Raw genomic sequence first — 21,320 nt, 5'->3', positions numbered from 1 at the left:
AATAAAAAATTTTAAATAATATTATAATAACTTAATTTAAATTGTAATATGATGGACATAAAAATTATTAAATTTGCTTTAAGATTAGTGCAATGTATACTAATTTCAAAGCAAATTAATAATTATAATATAAATTATATTAAATATTTTTGACATGATATATATATATATATATATATAATATATATATATTATATATATTTAAATATTTTTTATACGCATATATGAATAAATCAATATTTCAAATAAGAGAGGATAAGAATATATATCTGAATGGAGAGTACAATTTTATAATTACATAATAATAATTAGATCTATAGGTAAAAATTTTATATCACACATAATTATACATAAAATTTATTATATTATATTAATAATAATAAATATTATATAAAGATATAAAAGAGAGAGAGAGGAGAGGAGAAGTTTCATCTCTTTTTTTTATTCTACCATTATGTGAAGTCAAAATGATGATTCTATATGTTTATATATTTTTTATTAAATATAAAAATGGAATAGTTAATAAAAAAGAAGAAGTTAACATTCTTAAAATAATTTTAAATTTATATTAATTATCTTTAAATACAACAATAAATACAATTTTGAAAATATTATATATATATATATATATTATCTTGAGAAGTTGAAGTGGTATGTTTGTGCATGAGAGAGAGAGAGAGAGAGAGAGAGAGAGAGAGAGAGAGAGAGAGAGAGAGAGGGTGTGCATGAATGGGGTGACCCATTAGAACATTCAATTAGATCATTGGATGCTTGCAATTATATTGAATGGAACATTGAATAGTGTTGCAAAATAGATAAGAGAGGCCATTCTTTCTATGATTTATTTCATTTGTTTATGAATTTGTTTGTTTTGTTTTCTAGTGGTTATGTTGGTGGTTGGAACATGGAAGTGAAGTATTTTATAAGTCATGTCCCTCTCTCCTCTCTTCCTATCCTATGTGAAGGAATATTATTATTAGATGAAGCATTCAGCCATGTTAAGCTCTATGAATTGGAATCATTATAATATTGGTGCAAGATAATTCCCATAACTCCCAGGAAGTATCCTCCTTATAGATTTGAGCTTTAATTAAAGGCCTCAATTATATGAGCCAACAATAATGATGTTGGAGCATAAAAAATAACTTTTAGATCAAGTAGATTTTTTGACTTGAAGCACGAGTTTCATGAAACTTATGAATGGTTAAATTGGAGTTTGATTTAACTAAATTTGACTAAACTACTATTGGTTGAGCGAGCTTGTGTTGCTTGATAGACCACAATGTCTACTTAATGATCTCTCCCTGATAGCATAGCGAGTTTGGGAAACTTGCTACTTTTTTAGGTAGTCATTATGTATAGTTTAACCTCTTCAACAACTCTCTCTCCAATCATCAAGTTCTTCAAATTGACTTAGTAGGTGATTATGTCAAGCCAATTCTTTCAAGAGCTTGACCTCTTTGATAACTCGACCTCCTTTTAACGTATTTCTTAAATTACTAAGCTATTCAGTTGACCTCATCCTGAATGAATTCACTTAGTCAGTCTTTTTGACTTCATGAATTTTTTTCTTGATAAATCATTATATTAGGTGATTTTCCCAACTTGGCTTCTCAGGAGACTTACACAAGCTATCCCTTCTCGGCCTACTCAACCCCATACATGAATCCTTTTTAAGCTAGACTCCTCCATAAAAAGTTATTTGAACTTAATCAAGTCAACACGAGATTTAAAATTATGCTTATGATATCATGTCGCCAAATCCGACCACTGAAGATAAGCTAGTTGAATAGTAGCTTTATATATATCCTATATGTCATTAGGGAGAGATGATCCTTAATGTGCACATCGCCTCTCCATATCTTAAACATTGCTTAAGGATCCAATACGTCGACGACCATGCAACAGCTCATTTCCTAACTAATGACTCTTAAGATGTCAAGCTTGACTGCTTATTTGCTATTATCGACTTAGAGAAAATGAATGAGGAGATTTGTAAAGAGATGGAAGGATGATCAACATTTGATGGAGTCATCTTGAAGGAGAAAAACATAGAGTCCCTAAAATCATGAGGCGCCTCACTTCATCTAGATCATCACTAATCTCTTGTCCAAGCCGAACTAAAGAAGCAAAATTAGATTAGGTTTCACAAAATAAAATTAGGATTAAGTCAAATCAATTAACTAAAACAACTTTAATCTACAATCACAAATCTAATCATAAAATATCACTCCTGACAAAAAAAATAATTAGTATTTTCTTAATGAGCTAATCAACCCATTTGGTTTCTTAATGTGATAACAATAGCATCTTTAGAGCACAATGCCCGATGATGACTTTCAGACTAATATTTGTTTATTATAAATTTTTGTTCTCACATCCCTCTGTTTGTTAGCCTAAGACAAAACTAGTACTTATATTTTATTAATAACAAAATTTTATCTCAGCTGAATCTGTGCCATTTTTTTACTGGTAGATTAGTCCTATTCTCTCTTATTTATTTGCCCTCATCCTTCAGAAATTAAAGCTTAGATAACGAATTTTTGTTCTTATGCATTGAGATCATCGTAAACTAAGAAGTTCAACATTAGCGTTGGTGTCGACGACATGTGTCAAAGTTGATCTTGATGGTGGCGTCGAAGTTGTTGGCGATGATTAGTGGCGGAGCGAAAATATATATTTATGGGGCTAATTTTTTTTTAAAAAATTTTTCTTCAACCTTTTACATCTTGGTTTGGGACCTACATAGGCAATTTTATTTTATTTTTCAAATTATTATTTAAGAATGTAAAATATTAAATATAAAATAATAAACAACTTACAATAAAAAAAATGGTAGCATAGAACTGAAATCGGAGTTCAAATGGTCTCCGATTTAATTTTTGAAGTTTCCTACTTAATTTTGCCTTGAGATTAAAAAAAAATTACAATTTTTTTTAGGGGGGGCACGTGCCCCCCCTCCCTCCACCAATGGCTATGATCGGAGTTAAGGTTGTTGTTGGTAGCATGTGCCAACCTCGTTGGTGATTGCGGTGGGTCATTATTAATATTGATTATGGATAAGAATGTTAGTTATGATGGCGGGCATTACCATTTTTAGTGATGGAGTATGTTGATTTCGTTGTCGACTTGCACTAATAATATCGACATTAGGCATATCGGCTTTTGTGTCTACATCATACATATGAATTATTAGCAATGGTGAGCTTTTGGTGCTGGTGTTTACGCCAAACACTATTGTTATCTACATCGTCAACATTGGTGTTTCTTGACATTAATTAAGGGTGTCAAAATAGGATTTCAGGACTGGTTTGGGTCTAACCCGAAACTAACCACCTTCAGTTGACCTTACCAAAAGCCGACCCAAACTCGACCATATTAGCAAAACAAGTCACAAATCTAGACTCGAACCCAACCCACTAATCCAATTAAATGGAGAGGGTGAACGAGCGTGGGCATTTAAGCAGGGTCAACAAATGAGCAAGCGCATTCGGAGGGCAAGTACATGTTGCTTTCGGGTTGACCTAAACCTGACCCGAATTTACAATTCGTTCAAATTTTAAAACTCAAACTTGACTCGTTTTCCAAACGGGTTAAGCCGAACCCGGAATTTCAGGTTGAGTCAAATATTGCCATTCCTAACATTAATATTGGTGTCGATATTGAGTGTTGACATAACCGATGTCAGATATTTGTATTGATTATGATGATGTGTATCAACTTTGTTGAGGATGACATGCTTTGTTGTTATTAATAGTGAGTATTGAAGCAACGAGTTCGGATTTCACTTTCTAGACAATAATTATAAGGGAGATTTACATACATACCACTATATTTTTGTTATTTTACATATCTAATATCTCAAATATTAATATTCCAGCTATACCACCAAAATTCTAAATTTACCTCAAATCTACCACTCTGTCTCTCGCACAGCTCACGATGTCAACGGCACCACCGTCAGCTCCGGCCTCGCCTCCATCGTCCTATTTGATACCAACATCCTCGCCAAAGGAGGTGAAAGCAACAAAAAATGTACTTTTGAATGGCTCGTTGGCGATTGAGAATAGGATCAAGGATTGTAGGTCTTATCCTCTTTACAGGTTTGTGAAGAACATTGGTGCTGATTTTCTAAGTGGTGAGAAGACTGTTTCATCGGGAGAAGATTTTGATAAGTTTTTTGACGCAATTTGCAAGGGGAAGATGATCGATCCAATGCTTGAGTGCATGAAGGAGTGGAATTAATCTCCTCTACCATTATGTTAATGATTTTAAGTGTGTGGAAGAAGAAACGTTTCTAAAAATAAAAATTTGCTCTTTCACATATTCCTTCTTGTTTATGTGATTATATTAAAAGTCTTTGTTGTTTTGTAGCAAAATTTGAAGGTATGAATGATGGAGGCAAGGTCGAAGATGATAGTGGTGTCGTTGACGTCGTGAGCTATCTGGGAGACGGAGTGATAGATTTAGGTAAACTTAAGATTTTATTTATATAATTGTAATATTATTATTTAAGTTGTTAGATATGTAAAATAATAATAACATAGTGGTATATATATGTAAATCTCTCTAATTATAAATACCATTGCCTAAATTTGATGTGGAATAAGGGCCCAAAGACTGAAAATCCTTCCTTTGTCCGAACAAACCCTCGCGCTCCTCCCTCGCTTTCAAACCCTCTCTTGGTTAAGCGGCAGGAGCTGCTCTAGCTCTTGGGACTTAGAAGATTACAGAATGGTTAGGCCCTGGAATCGGTTATTCTTAAGCAAGGTTGGTGTTTTTGCTCCTAAACTCTCCATGGCTTGAGATATTTACTGTGCCGCCTGCCACTTGTGAGCTCTCTTCTTCTTGTTCTTATTGAGTTTGTTTATTACTTGCTATTTTCTATTCATTCTTCGTCAACTGGTTCCTCAGATATTAGATGTACCTTGCGAGTTGTATGCTAATTTCATGAAGGAATATTAATCGACATATTGAATCTGCTTTGCACCTCTTAGATTATTAAAAAAAAAAAGAATATTTTTTTTGGCAGCGTTGCATAATGCTGTAATAGGTGCTCATAAATGCTAGGAAGCTTTTGCAAATTTTTCATGGAAGAAAAGAAAAGGTTTGGCAATGAACAAATATTATGAAGTTTGAAGTTTGAGCTACTGAGCAGGTTTTGGATTCTTTAGGTTGTGGTTGAACTTTTTGTACGTGCTATTGCAACAATTATTAAATCCAGGTTTAGGGGCTATTAGCTATTTGGTATCCTATTTTAGGCAAGGAATTAGTTAGTATTTAGCTGAAGTTCTGCCAAATAGAATTTTGGGAACTTTATTCTATTGTTTTGATAAATTACAGATAAGCTGTTATGGTTAAATCTAGGATTTTTTTTCTCAATCCGATCATTCAGAGGGTTTAGAGGATTTAAAGATTTCTCCCATCACAAAATTTAAATTCTAAAACAAATAGCCAAACAATTTATTCAAATTTAGCAAGATTTTAAAATTGTTATCCTAATCAATTTTCAAGTTTTAATCCTCTCTCAAGAATTACTGAATTTGGATTTTCAGGATTGACTAAATTGTACTTTTAGCTAAGCAATTCCTTAAAGCCTTACATTTTATGGTGCATTAGTGTAATGCCTTTTTGATGTACAATTAGTTCAGAAGCCTATATGGTCCAATTTTATTTCTCTTTGTTTTATGTAATTACTGGCTCTGTCAAGAAACTGTTCTTTAATTCTTGGCATACTAGACTTTCATCAGGTTAGGCATAATCAGATTGCATGATTTCTAAAATTAGAGGAATAAGGCTTCGTTTGGGACCGCTTTCTTACAGCTTTTTGAAGCAACTTTCTAGTACAAAATCTTATAGTTTAAAGAATTTTTGTACTAAAAAGCTATTTTAGAAAGTAATTAAAAAGCCATCTCATATGAAGCCCTATGATGCACAGATACGGATACGGCGACGCGGATATGACACGACACCGACACGGGACACGTCAGTTATTGAAAATATAGGACACGGACACGGGTTGGACACGGTATTATAGTATTTATATTTAAAAAACAGTGTATAAAAATTAAATAAATATAATTTTAAAAATAATTTGAAAATAATAAGTTATTTAACTAGAAGTTGTGCTTAAAATGATTAGTATTAGGATGTCGAGAGTCAGACGTCGATGCCGTCTATCAGTCACCGAAAGAGGAGATGAAAATACCGGCACTGTCAAAAAGAAATGAAAATGAGAATATTCGATGATTGGGTATTAAGTGCGGATATTGATTTGGTGTTGTGGATAGGAAATAAGAAATTAAGTTTAAATCCCGCCAAATACAAGAAATTATATTTAAAAAAATTCATAAAATATTTAAGATATGCATGTTCAATTTATATTTTATTTTTTTAATCGTACACGTTTTCAGCGTGTTCGACACGTGTCGGAGGAGTGTCGGACGAGTGTCGTGTCGGATGCGGTGTCGGATACTGCATGCCTCTTTGAGGAGAAGTGTCGGTGCATCATAGATGCCTAAGTTAATTTTGTGCATTGGTGCGTTAAATACTGCTCATTGCAGGCCCTTTTGCGCATTAGAAAATCAGAGTAGGGATGTCCTCCCTTAGTCCCTTCCTTTCTCTCTCAACTCTGAATTATATTTTCTTGAAGAAAATATTCATCTGTCAGGTAATAGTTGAGTTTTGTACTACTGAAATTTGCAGAAACGTCTTCTTGAGGAAATGGCGACTAGTAAATCCATCTGTTATTGTGTTTTGCATCAATCAGAATTGACATATTTGTATCAATGCTGCATTCAGAAGTAGATATTCTCTTCCTATCAATGCTTTATTGGGATTATTTTTTTTTGCAAAATTTTTTAATCTCTCCTTCATACTTGGATTTTCAGATGTCAAGTATTGTAATAATTTGAGTTCACAATGTTGAAGGCCTGCATATTCTTTATTCATTTATCTTTTTATTGTCTCCTTCATACTTACATGACTAGAATATTTTACATCTTCACATGTCAAGTATTGTAATAATTTGAGTTCACAATGTTGAAGAACTGGACATTCTTTATTCATTTTTCTCATGTTTATTTATTTATTTTTTTTGCTGCTAGCTTCTCCAAAATGGATTTAATCGAGCTTCAGTCGGTGCTGTGCAACCTAAGGCAGTCCATTGCCCTGAAACTGCATCTCAATTCTTTTCAAATGAGTCACTTTCCAGAACTATGGGGAACTATGAAAAGCGATTTCCTTCCCTTTTCCATCCTATTCCTGGGATCAAACTCTCTCCCTGTCTTCCTGACTTTGTTGAACCCCATCCAACCATGATCACAACACTTCCAAATGGTTTAAAGATTGCTTCGGAGGATTCTCCGGTAAGAAATATCTTAACATTTTACAATTTCATACATTTTTGCTTTGGGGAATGATTGTACTAACTTGATTGTTCACACACAATTTTTAGGGAAGCTTTTTTATCCTACTTTCCTGTTTTGGATTTCCATTCCTATAGCTTTTGCCATTAATCTGAATTATTTGGATAATATTAGTCCTTGTCTGTCATAACATAAATCAACGCAGTTGGAATTCAGTGCTTGCAAGGCACATTTCAAGTTTATTTTTTTGATGTGCGTTGATGTCTTTCCCTTGGAATTCTTGTTTTGCAAAAACCAGTATCTTATTATTTTAGTGTAATAATGGTGTATTTCTTTGTGACAGGGACCTGCTGCTTCTATAGGGATATATGTCGACTGCGGTTCTGTGTACGAGAAGGGGGACTCTGCTGGTGCAACCCACCTTTTAGAAAGGTTGGCTTTCAAAAGCACAAAAAATCGAACTCGCATGCACGTTGTGCGTGACATTGAAGGAACTGGGGGTAATGCAGGTGCTACTGGTTCACGTGAACAAATGGCATATATTTATGACACATTGAAGGCTTACATCCCCGAGGCAGTTGAGTTGCTTGTTGATTCCATCAGGAACCCCCTTTTTCTTGACTTTGAGGTGGAAGAACAGGTTAGGAAGCTAGTATAATCTGCTAAAACTGTTAGTACTTTGGGTTTTCATCATTTACAGTTGCTATTGAGAAATTAAGTAATGCAGGTGATGAATGTGAAAAGAGAAATCGACGAAATTGTGGCTAAGGATCCACAACAGTTTCTTCTGGAATCACTTCATGTTGCTGGCTACTCTGGTGCATTGGGGAATCCAATGATGGCATCTGAGACTGCATTACAAAGACTTGATGGATCTGTTATAGGAGAATTTTATTTTGTAAGATCATATTTGATTTTCACTTCCTGAAATTGCAATTGGTAAAATAGTTTTTGGCAATGGCTATGGTACATGTTTATGAAAATCTATTAATGTTAAATGCTATTGTTCAAATATTAATTTTTCAGGAAAATTACACAGCAGATCGCATTGTTTTGGCAGCATTTGGGGTGGACCACGAACATTTATTAGGCATTGCTGAACCTCTGTTATATGACTTAATGGGTGGCCGTCCTGTTTCTGTGCCGAATTCTGCTTATAATGGTGGAGAGGCTAGATTTAAAATTGATTCTGAGGTACTATGGAATTATGGATGCCTGGTTTAAGTTTTTCTTCTTTGTGAAACCTTGTCATACCTACCATTCTTTTGGTAGTGGATTCTTACCTATCTTTCTTTGGAGTCTTATTTATCTTTCTTTGGTAGCGAACTCATGTCGCATTGGCATTTGAAGTTCCCGGTGGCTGGCGTGATGACAAAAATGCAACGGCACTAACTGTTCTGCAGGTATCAAAGCAATTGAGTTTTATTGTTCTTTCCCTGAAAAAATCTTCAGTTCATTTTTTGATTTATCTAGATGTTCACCAAGCCATATCACCACCCTGCACCTAAGCTCTAATGCTGAGAAATGCAAACTTAGAATAGCAAAAAGCATTATTGCTGAATGATCCTAGCATGGATTCATTGCATCCAGTGGTTTGTTAGAGTAGAAGCTTGTTGTATAGTGCCGTGCAAAGTACCCAAAATCTGAGCTCCAATATGGAGCATTTTTTTTATCCTTCTGTTTTCTATATGAGATTATCTTAGTTTCTTTCTTTTGTCATTTCAAGATGAATCTTTTTCCTATTTCCTTTCTTAGTTGTTCCATTATAGTGTCCATAATGCTTTATTTAAATTAGAAATAATTTAAAAATACTAATTTTATCTCAAATACAATGATTTGAATTTGATTGAGTCGAGGCGAATCGATTTAGGTCGATTTAAAAGCTCGAGTCCGTGCTATGTCTGTGGGCGACCACCTAAGGGAAATCCTATGGGCGACGTCTACACTAGGCTTCGAAGACCTAGATACTAGAGTCGATTTCGGGAAAATTGACCTCGAATAATGAGGTCAACAATAGCTTGTAGATTAAATGTTGTGGAACTGGACTTATCCTGTTGACTGGTTTTTGGTATAAAGAGTCCACCATTTCATATAGTTAATTGATTTTTGTTGTATTGTGTTTCAGGTATACTTAAACTTTTTTTCCTCCTCATCTTGTAGGCATTATATATCTCACAACATTATCTAGACGTTGTAGATTTAGCGTTTAGTGCAACTAGCTTTCTATTATATATTCATTTTGATGGGGACATCAGATCGTGGAAGGTTTATCAGAGACGTGGCCGTCGATCTGCGGCTATGATTGAGTCATTGTATTTTTTATTTGTTTTATGTATTTTCTTATTATGATGTTATATTGTATTTGTTTCTTTTAGTTTCCTGTTGTACCCTTTTATTAAGAGAGGTCGTATGTATGCCCTAGGAGCATTGTCATCCTTTTATGTTTTGAGTCTTTGTAAGAGGCTATTTATAGCCCCATTGTTCTTCTTTTGAAATTAATGAATAAATGAATGATAAGCTTTCTTCCCTTTTGATTTCTTTATGAGATCGTATGAGCGTTGAGAGAGAAATCTATAGGAGAGGGAGATCGGATCACCCACCAACCTTGGAGACGGCCGGGTTCGTGGTTCCTTATCTTTTGTTTGTTTCTCATTGACCCCTTCTTACATCTCCTAGCCGCCAGCCAAGGTTCTCCCAAACCTTGTCGCCGGCCACTTAACACCCCTCCACCACCGCCACTTAAGTTCCTCTCCATTGATTAAACCCAAACCCTTTTCCCCCTTTCTCACCCGACCTCTTCTCGCACATCCCCACCCACGGTTTCCTCCCAAAACCGCCGGCCCTAGCCTCCTTAGCCGCCGGCCCCATCACCTCTCACGCCTTCCTTGGATTTCCTAATTTGGTTGGAGTTAATTTAGGAATCAATTTGAAATTCAAATCAATTAAATTTGAAATTCAAATTCTTTCCTAATTTAATTAATCTATCTTAGGAAAGTTCTTAATTCAAATCTATTTGAATTTCAAATTCAAATTGGATTTGATTAATTACTTTCCTAATTCCTAAACCCAAATTAAGAAGCCTTAATCTCTCACATTAATTGCTCCCCCCTAGCCCTTAATGTCGTCGACCTCTATAGGGGAAATCTAGGAATTGTTTCCTAAAACCTAATCCCTACTTTGGAAACAATTCAAACTCTTCCCTCTCCCTTTTGGCCGAACCCTCCCCTAGCCCCACCTATTTAATTTACTTCCAATAAAGGAACTCCTCCACTTGGAAGTAAATCCACCCCACCCAATCCCTCTTGCCTCCGCCCCCTCCCCTCTTGCTGTTTTCTCCTCCTTTAATTATTTTCAGTTAGGAAGATAATTAGGGAGTGTTGAATTAAATTTCCATTCATCTTCTCTCCCCAAAATCTGAACCAAATTTCCCACCCTCGCCCTCATCCTTGGCCGGCCACCTATTCTCCTTTTCCCTCTTGATTTCTTTAGATTAGCTCCTCCATCTCAAGAGGAGTCTTCAAGGGAAATCGCAACGATTGTCATCAACACCTCAACCTCAAAAGACATGCATTGCCGATCCGGATCTTGATTACGGTCTCTCTTACGACGAACACGGACTTGTTTGCATCTTGCACTCGACCTTCTTCGATGTCAATCCCCGCTTCGATCACACCGTAGAAGAATACGTAGAGCGCATCTTGAACACCTTGGTTGAGGTTATTGAAGAGCAACTTGAGATCGTTGAGTGGAGGGTTGCAACCGATCCTTGATGAAGGTTTTCTAATCTCCCTCTTCTTGTATTTCTTAAGTCTAACCCTCTCTTTGTGATATTGATTTTAGTCACGAAGGTCGCATTTGCCTAATTCTACCAAGCTTAATAAACATAGGGAATTGTGTGCACTTCATTATTTTCTAATCTTATTGTTAGATTAGGGATTTTTGTTGAAAGCTACCACTTTGCATGATGTTATTTTCCTACATTATTTTGATGATTCATATCTCTTGATGTGCAACTTTGCCTAAACGAAAGTGACCGCTCTTACGTTTTGATTAATCGTTTTATTTGCTAATAGTTCTATTTGTTACTTCTCTAATTAAAAGTTGTGCAAGCTCTTAATAAATTCATTGCAAGCATCGTAGTCATACATCACATTTTCTAGTGTTGATACAAAATATTATGTTGTTATTTGAGAATTTTTTGTGATCATTATTTGAAAAAAAAAAAGTTAAGGGTTGTCTCCATTTTACTTGATTGTTAATGATACGTTGGGCTATATGAATAGAGCGATTGCTATTCCCACAACTGGAAAAAAGGTATATCTCCACAAGTGTGCTCTCCTCGCTTGTGAAGCCTAGGTTGTGTGAGTGCAAGTTTTTTATATGTTTCACATGTTAATCTTGGTGTGACATTTTATGTAAAGAGCCATGGTAGTAGCGGTATGCTTTACAAGTTTAGTTGAAGCACTATTTTGCTTTATTGGTGAAGCAAAATCAATTGGGATTTATGCCATGTAGGTCTACTGTGGAAGCTATACATTTATTGAGAGATTTGATTGAGAAGTATAGAGAGAATAAGAAGGATATACATGTGATTTTTATTGCACTTCTAGAACAACTCTCCAAGCCAGTTGCTGTCCCGCACAGGAAAACAGTTAAAAACAGCGGAAAATCTGAGAAAAACTGAGAGTAAGCGTAGGAAAACAATTGCAAACGATTGTATTCCACTAGTAGATGCAAAAGACAAGCAAGATACAATTTTCCTTCGATTCGAGAGGAAGGAAAAAAACTCTCCAAATCTCTAGCCGTAGTCTAGAGCCCAAGAACAAGAAAACCTAGATCTCCAAAATACATTCAAATTCAAGATACCCCCAAATCCCTACAAAACTCCTAATTAAAGACAAATGAATATTACAAAATACCTAAACAGCCCTTAGTTCAAATTATTTCCCTCCTAATCTTGCATTAAGCCCATAATGGGCTCCACAAGGCTTCCGCCCAACCCAGGCCATCTGCTGGGTCTATTCCGTCGCCTGGAATAGACCCGGACCGGTCCAGTCGGCCCCTCCTGGGCCGGCGTAACAGTTGGCTATTAAAAGAGAAGCATAATATTAAGTTAAGAGTTGCAAAGATGAGGATGCTCAGGTGGATGAGTGGCTTTACTATTAGAGACATGATACGAAATGAACATATACGTGAAAAGGTTGGAGTGGCTCCAATAGAAGATAAGATTAGAGAGAGTCACCTTAGATGGTTTGGTACATAAAATGGCGGCCTTCCAATGACCCGGTTAGGAAAGTAGATGTATTAGATTTGACTTATGTTAAGAAAGGAAGAAGTAGACCTGAAAAGATTTGGTTAGAAAATATTATAAATGACATATCTTTATTAGATTTAGATGAGAATTTGACTTAGTAGGGCACAATGATGAAAAAAGGATTCATGTTGCCGACCCCGTGTAGTGGGGTAAAGGCTTGTTGTTGTTGTTGTTGGTGGTGGTGTTGAAGCAAAAAAAGAGGCCTATTTTCCTTTGATTTTCAATTAAAAAAATCTGTTAATAAGAAATGTTGATGAAAAGATGGCTTTTTATGCATTTTATGATTTAATTTTGTTCTTTGCATTGGTGAAATTCCAGTGCATGTCTCAGCTGACAACAATCAACACCATTTTTCCTACTCCCTATTTGTAGTTTTACTTTTTTGGACTTTCTATGGCTTTTGTCTTATGTTGCTTATGTCTGACAGACTTTGATGGGTGGCGGCGGCTCATTCTCTGCTGGTGGCCCTGGAAAAGGGATGCATTCTCGGTTATGTATGACCTTCATCCCCTTGTATGAATTTATTTATTTTTGCTGCCCCATGTAATTTTTCTTTATGCTATGATTTTCTTGGTTGAACTTCTTGGGAAAGAAAATTATGCTATTTTCTTCAAAAATATGTCAACTTTATGCTATGTTCTCTTTGGTTGAATTATTAGGGCAAATTATATGTTGATCTTTAGCTTGATTTACGTTTGGATAAAAAATAATTAGTCAGGCTTGGCCTGAACTGAGATTTGGTTGAGGCAAATAATGGCTATGCTCAACTTGATAATGGATTGTTTAGCTTTGAATTGGGCGCAAAACCACTCGAGTACAAAACATGCACAACTTTATGAAACTCGAGGTTTTCTATTGGAGATGTAAAACTATAATATTGGCTTTGCATAAAAAAATTTCGTTACTAAATCGAAATATCAGAACCATTTTATAATTGATAATGAATGGGAAATTAGATTTCCTAATGGAGATGTAAAACTATGATATTGTTGATTCACGTTCTAGGTTTTTTATTACAAATTTATTATTACATGCATGAAATAATGCAGTACAAACATAAATTCTATAAGTCATAAATTATTAATTTTATCAATGATTCATTATTTCTGATTGACAATAAAAAATTGAATAAGTTGAATGCGGATGAGACTTAGAAAATTAGAAACATAAAAACCATCTGATCTAGTTGTGGAATCATGTATTTCGAGACAAATATTATTTCCAACTTGCATAAATTCAATCTCTTATGCAAACCAATAATATGATTTATAAAAATAAAATAAAGTAGGAAAGAAACCACTAAGTCAGAAGAATTGAGCTTCATACATGGAATAGTGTTTTCTACAAATCTTCAAGGCTCCAATTTGATCAATGAGTTAATTTTCGAAGTTAGAAGGAATATCAAACCCTTTAGAATTTTATTTAGAAAAACTTATTTATTTTGTACAAGTCTAAGCCACCCTAGTTATATAAAAAAAGGTTTCCTTGCATTACCGTATCTTCCAAGCAAACTGGCCCAAAAAGGCACAACAACAACAACAACAAGCCTTTATCCACTATGCGGGGTTGGCTACATGAATGATTTTTCTCCATTGTGTCCTATTAAGAGTCAAATTTTAATCTAAATCTAATAAAGAAAGGTCATTTCTTAACATAAGTCAAATCTAATACATCTACATTCCTAATCGGGTCATCGGAAGGCTGCCGTTTTATGTGACCAAATCATTTAAGTCGGCTCTCTATAATCTTATCTTCATTGGAGCTACTCCAACCTCTTCACGTATATGCTCATTTCGTATTATGTCTCTAATAGTAAAACCACTTATCCACCTGAGCATCCTCATCTCTGCAACACTTAATTTAATATTATGTTTCTCTTTTGATGGCCAACATGCTGCACCATAAAGCATTGCAGGTCTCACTACCATCTTATAGAATTTTCCCTAAGTTTGAGAGGGACTTTTCTATCACAAAACAAGCACAATCCATTTTTCCACTTCATCCATCTAACTTGAATTCCACTAATAATATCCCTATCTATTTCACCATCACTCTGAACAATAGACCCAAGATATCTAAAATGTATACTCTTATTAATGACTTGATCGCTCAAAGTCACAATCACCCCAAAAAGTCACAACAAAAATATAAAATCTTAGAGTCACTTTAGCCACAAATGACTCCCTTGTTATTAAGTCTTGTTGCAGAACTTATCGAGAAGATGGTCATTGGAGGTCTTTGGATGAATTTCCTTCGTATGGAAAAAATGGCATTATTAAATTGAAATCTTATAACCAATTCCGAGTCCATAAATTTGGGCCAGTCTTTTTGAAAATATTATTGTTTTGGTGGCATTAATGAATACTAGAGTTAACCATTGGTTTTCAAAATCATTATAACAGTTCAATTGCTGTCTCTTAAACACTTCTTATTAAAACAAGTAAAAGAAAAAATTACTAAAAATGTGTCAGTCAGATATGTTTCCTTTGCTTAGGGCCTTTTAGATGCTAGGCAATGGATTAGGTTATCCGACGTAAGGTGCAACTAACATTCATATTCTTCATGATTATTTTGTTTTGTGCTAAATAAATTTACACAGACCATGTAATATAAATAAATTGTAATAATACAAGAACTTGCAGAAAGGCATTGTAAATAATAGTTTTTGCGCTTTGAAGTCTTAAATGGGGAAGAATGATGTGAGCAAGAAGGAAAAGATAAAACTATTAAATATTATCCTTTTATGACCCAAATAGTCATATTTATCAGGTCAGCATTTGAGATGGAATGTTATTTACGAGCTGGGATATTAGTTCTTTTTAAAGAGAAGTTTGCTTGATTTCCTTAAAATGAGAAACTATTTGATTTTTATTATAGCTTTGAGCCATTAAACTGAAACAATTGCTGAATGAAGTTATTATACTATATTTGAACATCCTATAGATGAACTTTGCTTTTCGATGTTGCTTATATGGCTTCCACAAATTCTTTAAACCTATATCCTCAAGGGTTGTTACTCTCATGTGTGATAAGTAAGTTTGATTACTAGTTTAGATGTAGTAAAAATAAGAAACGACAAAATTTGGAAGTTTTGATTGAACAATGATTGTATGGGAGGGTCTATAAGAGTACTCCCCATGGAGAATAATGAATTGAAGTATTGACTTTGTTTGTTTGGGCATGTATAACAAATGTTAGGAGATACACTAATAAGATGAATGCTAAAACTAATCCGGAAGAATTATAAGGAAAATGGATAAGCCAAAAATAGCATGGATAGAATTTCGGCAAAAATATTTATATAATATAGATTTAACTCTTCAAATAGTACTTTATAGGTATGACCGTATGAATGACGGATGTTGATTCATAATGTGAAACCCAAAATTATTGGGATAAGGCTGATAATGATGAAGTTTAGTGGGTTTGAAGTTTATTGTTATGGCTAATAACTTAATGATAAGCCATTTATACCCCTACCTATTCAAAATGCGTGAGGTAGTTTTTTTTTTTTTAAATAAAAATGCTAAAAATTATGCAATCTTGTTAAAATTGTCAAATATCCTTAAAACTTCATATAAATTTTTTTCATTTGGCCATTAAGTGGTACTGTGCTAATGGTTTTTAACTTCACTATGATATCTGATATCTCCCTATTTCCTTCTGCAAGTCTTCCTTTTATTTTGTATGGAGTTCTCTTTTTGTTCTTTTGATTATCTTATATTTACTATTTGTCATCTTATGTGCCCACTTGTTAAAAAAATAGCTCGTCCTCATTTTCCCCTATGAAAATTGGACATTTACTTGAATTTTTCACACAGTAGTCAATTGTTCATTTTAAAGGCTAAATATATTCCTTGTTGTCTTAACAATAACTTAATATCAAGATTAATCACAACTTAATTAATTAGGCACTAGCATCGATTTGTGGGTTAAATAGGGTCAAACATTCACCTAAATCAGTCTTTTAATTTCTCAACACCGTGGTACAAAACATTTCCAAAATTGCATAAATAGAGTTAGTTGATAGATTGAGATAGTTAACCGGTTGAACATGTGAGTTGGAACTGACATACTACTGCCCTTTTTGCTCTTTTCTCTTTATAAAAATTAGGCATTCGGTTGGATTGTTCAAACATTAGTCAATTGTTTATTTAAATACTAATATTATTCCTTATTGATGTTATAATGTAGCCTGATATTAAGACTAATTAAAATTAATTAATTTGGCACTAACATGGCCTAGTGGGTTAATTAGGGTCCAACAACCCTCTATTTCAACTATTTAATTTCTCATCATAATTGTTTAGATCATCTACAAAATTCTATAGAAATGTTAATTTTGAAATGAATTTTAGTGAGAGCTAATGGTTGGATCTATGAGTTGAAATACATGTTATTGCCTTTCTTCCGCATGCACTAATCATTTACGAAGAGACAAATTAGCAGGAGTGTGAGATTGTTAGAACATTTTGGAGCTTAACCATTTACAATCAAACCAATCCCCCCCCTCCCCCCCCACACACACGCGCGTGCGCGCCAAATTCGAGTATTTATAATGCAAGAAAGCAAGGTGAATCTCCAAACACCAGTAATTTTCATCCCAGATAACGTATATTGCCTTCACATCGATAATCCATGTAAGCATCTTGAAATAATTGCCCATTTTACCTTATGGAACTGCCTGCACCTGCATGAGCCCTTCTTGCTTTATTTGAGTCCATCATAAGCTATCATTAAGGATTAATTCTCAACTAATGATGTAAGAGTTGACTCGGTGTGAGTGTGAATGTGCATGGAAGTTGACTATGCCGATGATAGTCGAGCAATGATCCACATTGGCCATTGCCAACTATCCTATTTTTTACAAAAAATAAAACATACTAAAATAGATTGAGATATCATCATAACTGCAGTTCTATTAATGAAGATCACTACTCATATATCACCAAAGAATAATTGGTGGATATTTTAATAAGAGCTTCGGGATCACCATGTTCCCCAGTCTTTGCAGCTTGATGAATCTCCTTGGCAATATTCTCCGGCTTGAGGAGGGGGAGGGGGTTATCATATAGATTTTATCAGGTTGAAATTTGAAAATTATTTAAAATTTAATTTTATGTAATATATCTTCATTATTAAGCATATTCTCTTATTTATTTATTTTTATTTTCTTCTAGTTTTATCTCTTATATTTGAACACATGTAAGATAGTAGAATCAATCAAGAACTTTCTGTTGTCTCAACAAGCACCATTTAAAAAAAAAATTGAATTGCCTGTTGGACAGGTAGCTTTAGAAGGTGCTTGCTCAATGGGTTGCTTCTAATGGCACCCATGGACAAAGTACAATCCACAGACGTGCTCCCTGCCCTAAATACTTTTTGTTTTGAATTCTGGTTGCTGACTGATTTTGGGAACTTTCTCCTTGTTAAAATTTGTCCAACTTGAACATGGATATCATTTTTGCTTCTCTTTCAACTTTGAACTTCTCTCCATGGTACACCTTTAACTAGAGATAATGAAAATATGGTTAGTCTTCTGAATTAAATGTATTTATTTTGTACATGGACATAAAATGTATACTTTATTAAGTACCTAAAATATATTTATAAGTTATTAATATCTTAAACTACATGTATTGAAACATGAAATTGGGTAAAAAATGCTGATGAAACACTAGTACTGTTGAAACTAGTTTTCTTGGGTGGTTCTCAGCTAAAACGGAGATATTGCTGATGAAATTCTTGTCATCAACAAACATGACCCGATCAGGAGATTCAAAATTAACGAGGCCGGAACAGATGGTCGGGATGGTTAGTACAATTATTTCAATAATATAAAATACTTAACAAACTAGCATCCCACATATAATTGAAGAGTCACTAAAACAAAATTTTCTAATTTAAACATATAATAAACCAATTTACCTATTACCATTTGATCATCGTCTTATGTACACGAATTCTTTTCTTTCAGCCATTTAATTCACAGGAGATTTACTTGGCATTTAAATTTAATATTTTGAATTTTCATAATGAACTCAATGGATAATTATAACTTATAATATAATATTTAAGCATACATAAAAGCAATTATGTTTCTTTGCCAGAATTTTCATTTAGCATATATGTAAACATTCAATATAAATGTGGATTCTTATTATATTCTTTTCATTTAACTTTATTCCTTTTTCTATTTTATTTATTCATTTCTCTTTTTAATTTATTACAGAAGGATTATAAAAATCTTGTACCAATGATTGTGCAATATTTTTTCTTTTTCATTTAACGTGCACGAGCACGTTGCGCGTCCACAGCTAATATCATAATAGAGTGAACTCTTGTATTTGCATGCGTGTATATTTTCCTTCTTTTTATACTTTTATTTACATATTATGATTCGTTTATTTATTTCATTATATATATATATATTATATATTATATATATATATATATATATATTATATATATATATATATAATATATATATATATATATTATTATATATATATTGTCACTTTAATTGCTTACTATTTCTCAATTGATGCATAATAAACATATAAACCATATCAATGTACATATATGATACAATGTCCAATAATTGCATGAAGAAAAAAAAAGTGAAATTGCTATAAAAAAACGAACAACTGCTTTGATTTTCCTTAATTTGATTCATCTTATACATTAAACATTTTGTTTATATATATCTACAATATTAAATAATTTCAATAACATGAATGAGAATTGTGTGTATCATAAAATAATTGTGATTATCCATTTTAATTATTTTCGTGTGTATAGATCTTTTCAAATCCTCGAATTTTTGAAATATTCTTAATGCAACCCAAACTTCCTCCAGAATTTTTGCAAAATTTTGTATTCTTTGAGCTCAATTATTTATTTCTTAATGTTCAAAATAATATTAATTGGCATTAAATATTTTAGATCAAATTCTGAAGATTAAATATTGTCAAAACAATAATAAATATCAAATTCCTCTAATTTAACAAACTATATTTCTAATCACATTGCATATAAAATTTTCTAAATTGATTAAAATTTCACTTATATAGCTTGCATCTTTTACCTCAATTTTACTTCTTCCTTGTCGAACCGAAACTTCCACCAACTCATTTCTTTAATGATCGTATGCTATTTTTTCAACTAAAACTACAAGTTATACATATATATTATATTTAAATTTGAATTGGAAAAACAAAATTAAAATACTTATTATTTCCCCATCATCAGAAATGGAAACCCAAGAACTCTCTCATCCAATTTCCTTCCTTTTGACTTTAATTAAAACAATGATCTCTTCTTAGGCTAAAATCAATAATAATTTCATAAAATGAAATTTTGACAAACAAACCTTTCTTCTCCTTCTTCTCTTGATCAGCATATCCAATTCCCTAAAACTTCAATGTTCTCTTGTTTGGCTTAACTGGACCAGAGCGATGGATTTACTCTTCGTGAGGAGTCTATTTCGCTTATTGATCACATTGATTCGCTCTCTCAGCAATTCGGTGTTTGTCTACTCGCCCGTGCTACTTGCACTCGTCTGCTCGGTCATCTGCTTCGCCGTTCAATGCTCGATCACCTACTTAATTTGGAGGGTCCGTTTTGGTTGAACCAGACTAGCCAGTTCTTAAATATGTTCTTTATTTTTAGACTAGTTTGAGCAACTTATTGTCAATTTTTTGAATAATATCTTTTGTTAAGAATTTATTTTTTTCCTACCATTGAAGCTAAAGATAGCTGATCGACTGCAGATCTTCGTGTCTCAACAAGTATCAACAGGTGCATTCTTTTTCGGCCTTTAGTAGCATGTATAATGACACAGGTCTATTTGGATCTTTTTAACCACGGTAAGAGATTTCTACATACGTATAATCTATTTATTAATGAAAAATGAACTTTTTCTCCATTATAAGTAATTTGAGATATGATTCCAAGTATTCGAAGTTTTATTTTTCTGAAAAATAGCTGCAATTGATTACCAGTTGGTTATTAACTGGAAGAAAATTATTTCTATTACGAAAAGTGCCATGTTGGAAATGGGAGATGAACAGATTCTGAACAAAGATATATAAATGTATCTTTTTCCATTCTTACAATTTATCTAATATTTTTTCTTGTATGTATTCATATTTGAGCTAAAAATTCTTTTACGTGATTGTAATTTCTGCTATACAAGAAATTTTCATTCCAGATGAATATATTGGGTTCAGTTTCGATGGGCTATGCCTACATGTTCTTGTGACTATGTTTGCTTACCAACCTTGATGTCTTGGAATGGTAGTTGCAGAGAAGGTTATCCTTTCTAACATGACAACAACAACAACAAAATAAGGTTTTATCCGACTACGTAGGTGTCGGCTACAATTGCAATCCTTTTTCTACATTGTGTCTTATTAAAGTCAAAATTTCTCGTTTAAATCTAATATAAGTGAAAGGTCATTCCTAATATTTCTAACCAATTGTCTTTTTTAGGTCTTACCCCTACCTTTCTATCATAAGTCAAATCTATATACCTCTACTCTCCTAACTCGGGTCACTGAAGGCTCGACGCGTTTTATGTGACCCAAACCATCTAAGGCAACTCTCTCGTAATTCATTTATCTTTCTACTGGAGCTCC

General features: G+C 33.5%; 1 protein-coding gene across 1 annotated transcript in view; it reads left to right on the top strand.

The window, feature by feature from the left end:
* The first annotated feature begins 4,599 nt into the window (after positions 1-4,599).
* Positions 4,600-21,320, top strand: part of LOC110108694 (mitochondrial-processing peptidase subunit alpha) — a 33,224-nt gene continuing 16,503 nt past the window's right edge. The window contains 10 exon segments of the mRNA XM_028695241.1: positions 4,600-4,770; positions 7,107-7,367; positions 7,711-8,007; positions 8,095-8,265; positions 8,394-8,561; positions 8,690-8,770; positions 13,109-13,175; positions 20,454-20,459; positions 20,462-20,533; positions 20,536-20,549. Of these exon segments, the coding sequence (XP_028551074.1) occupies positions 4,735-4,770; positions 7,107-7,367; positions 7,711-8,007; positions 8,095-8,265; positions 8,394-8,561; positions 8,690-8,770; positions 13,109-13,175; positions 20,454-20,459; positions 20,462-20,533; positions 20,536-20,549 (1,173 nt within the window). The 5' untranslated portion in view covers positions 4,600-4,734.

Source organism: Dendrobium catenatum, unplaced genomic scaffold, assembly GCF_001605985.2.
Source record: "Dendrobium catenatum unplaced genomic scaffold, ASM160598v2 fragScaff_scaffold_621, whole genome shotgun sequence".
In the NCBI taxonomy this organism is placed as follows: domain Eukaryota; kingdom Viridiplantae; phylum Streptophyta; class Magnoliopsida; order Asparagales; family Orchidaceae; genus Dendrobium; species Dendrobium catenatum.
The sequence above is the reverse complement of the archived record's forward strand: the minus strand, read 5'-3'. Positions and strand labels throughout refer to the sequence as shown.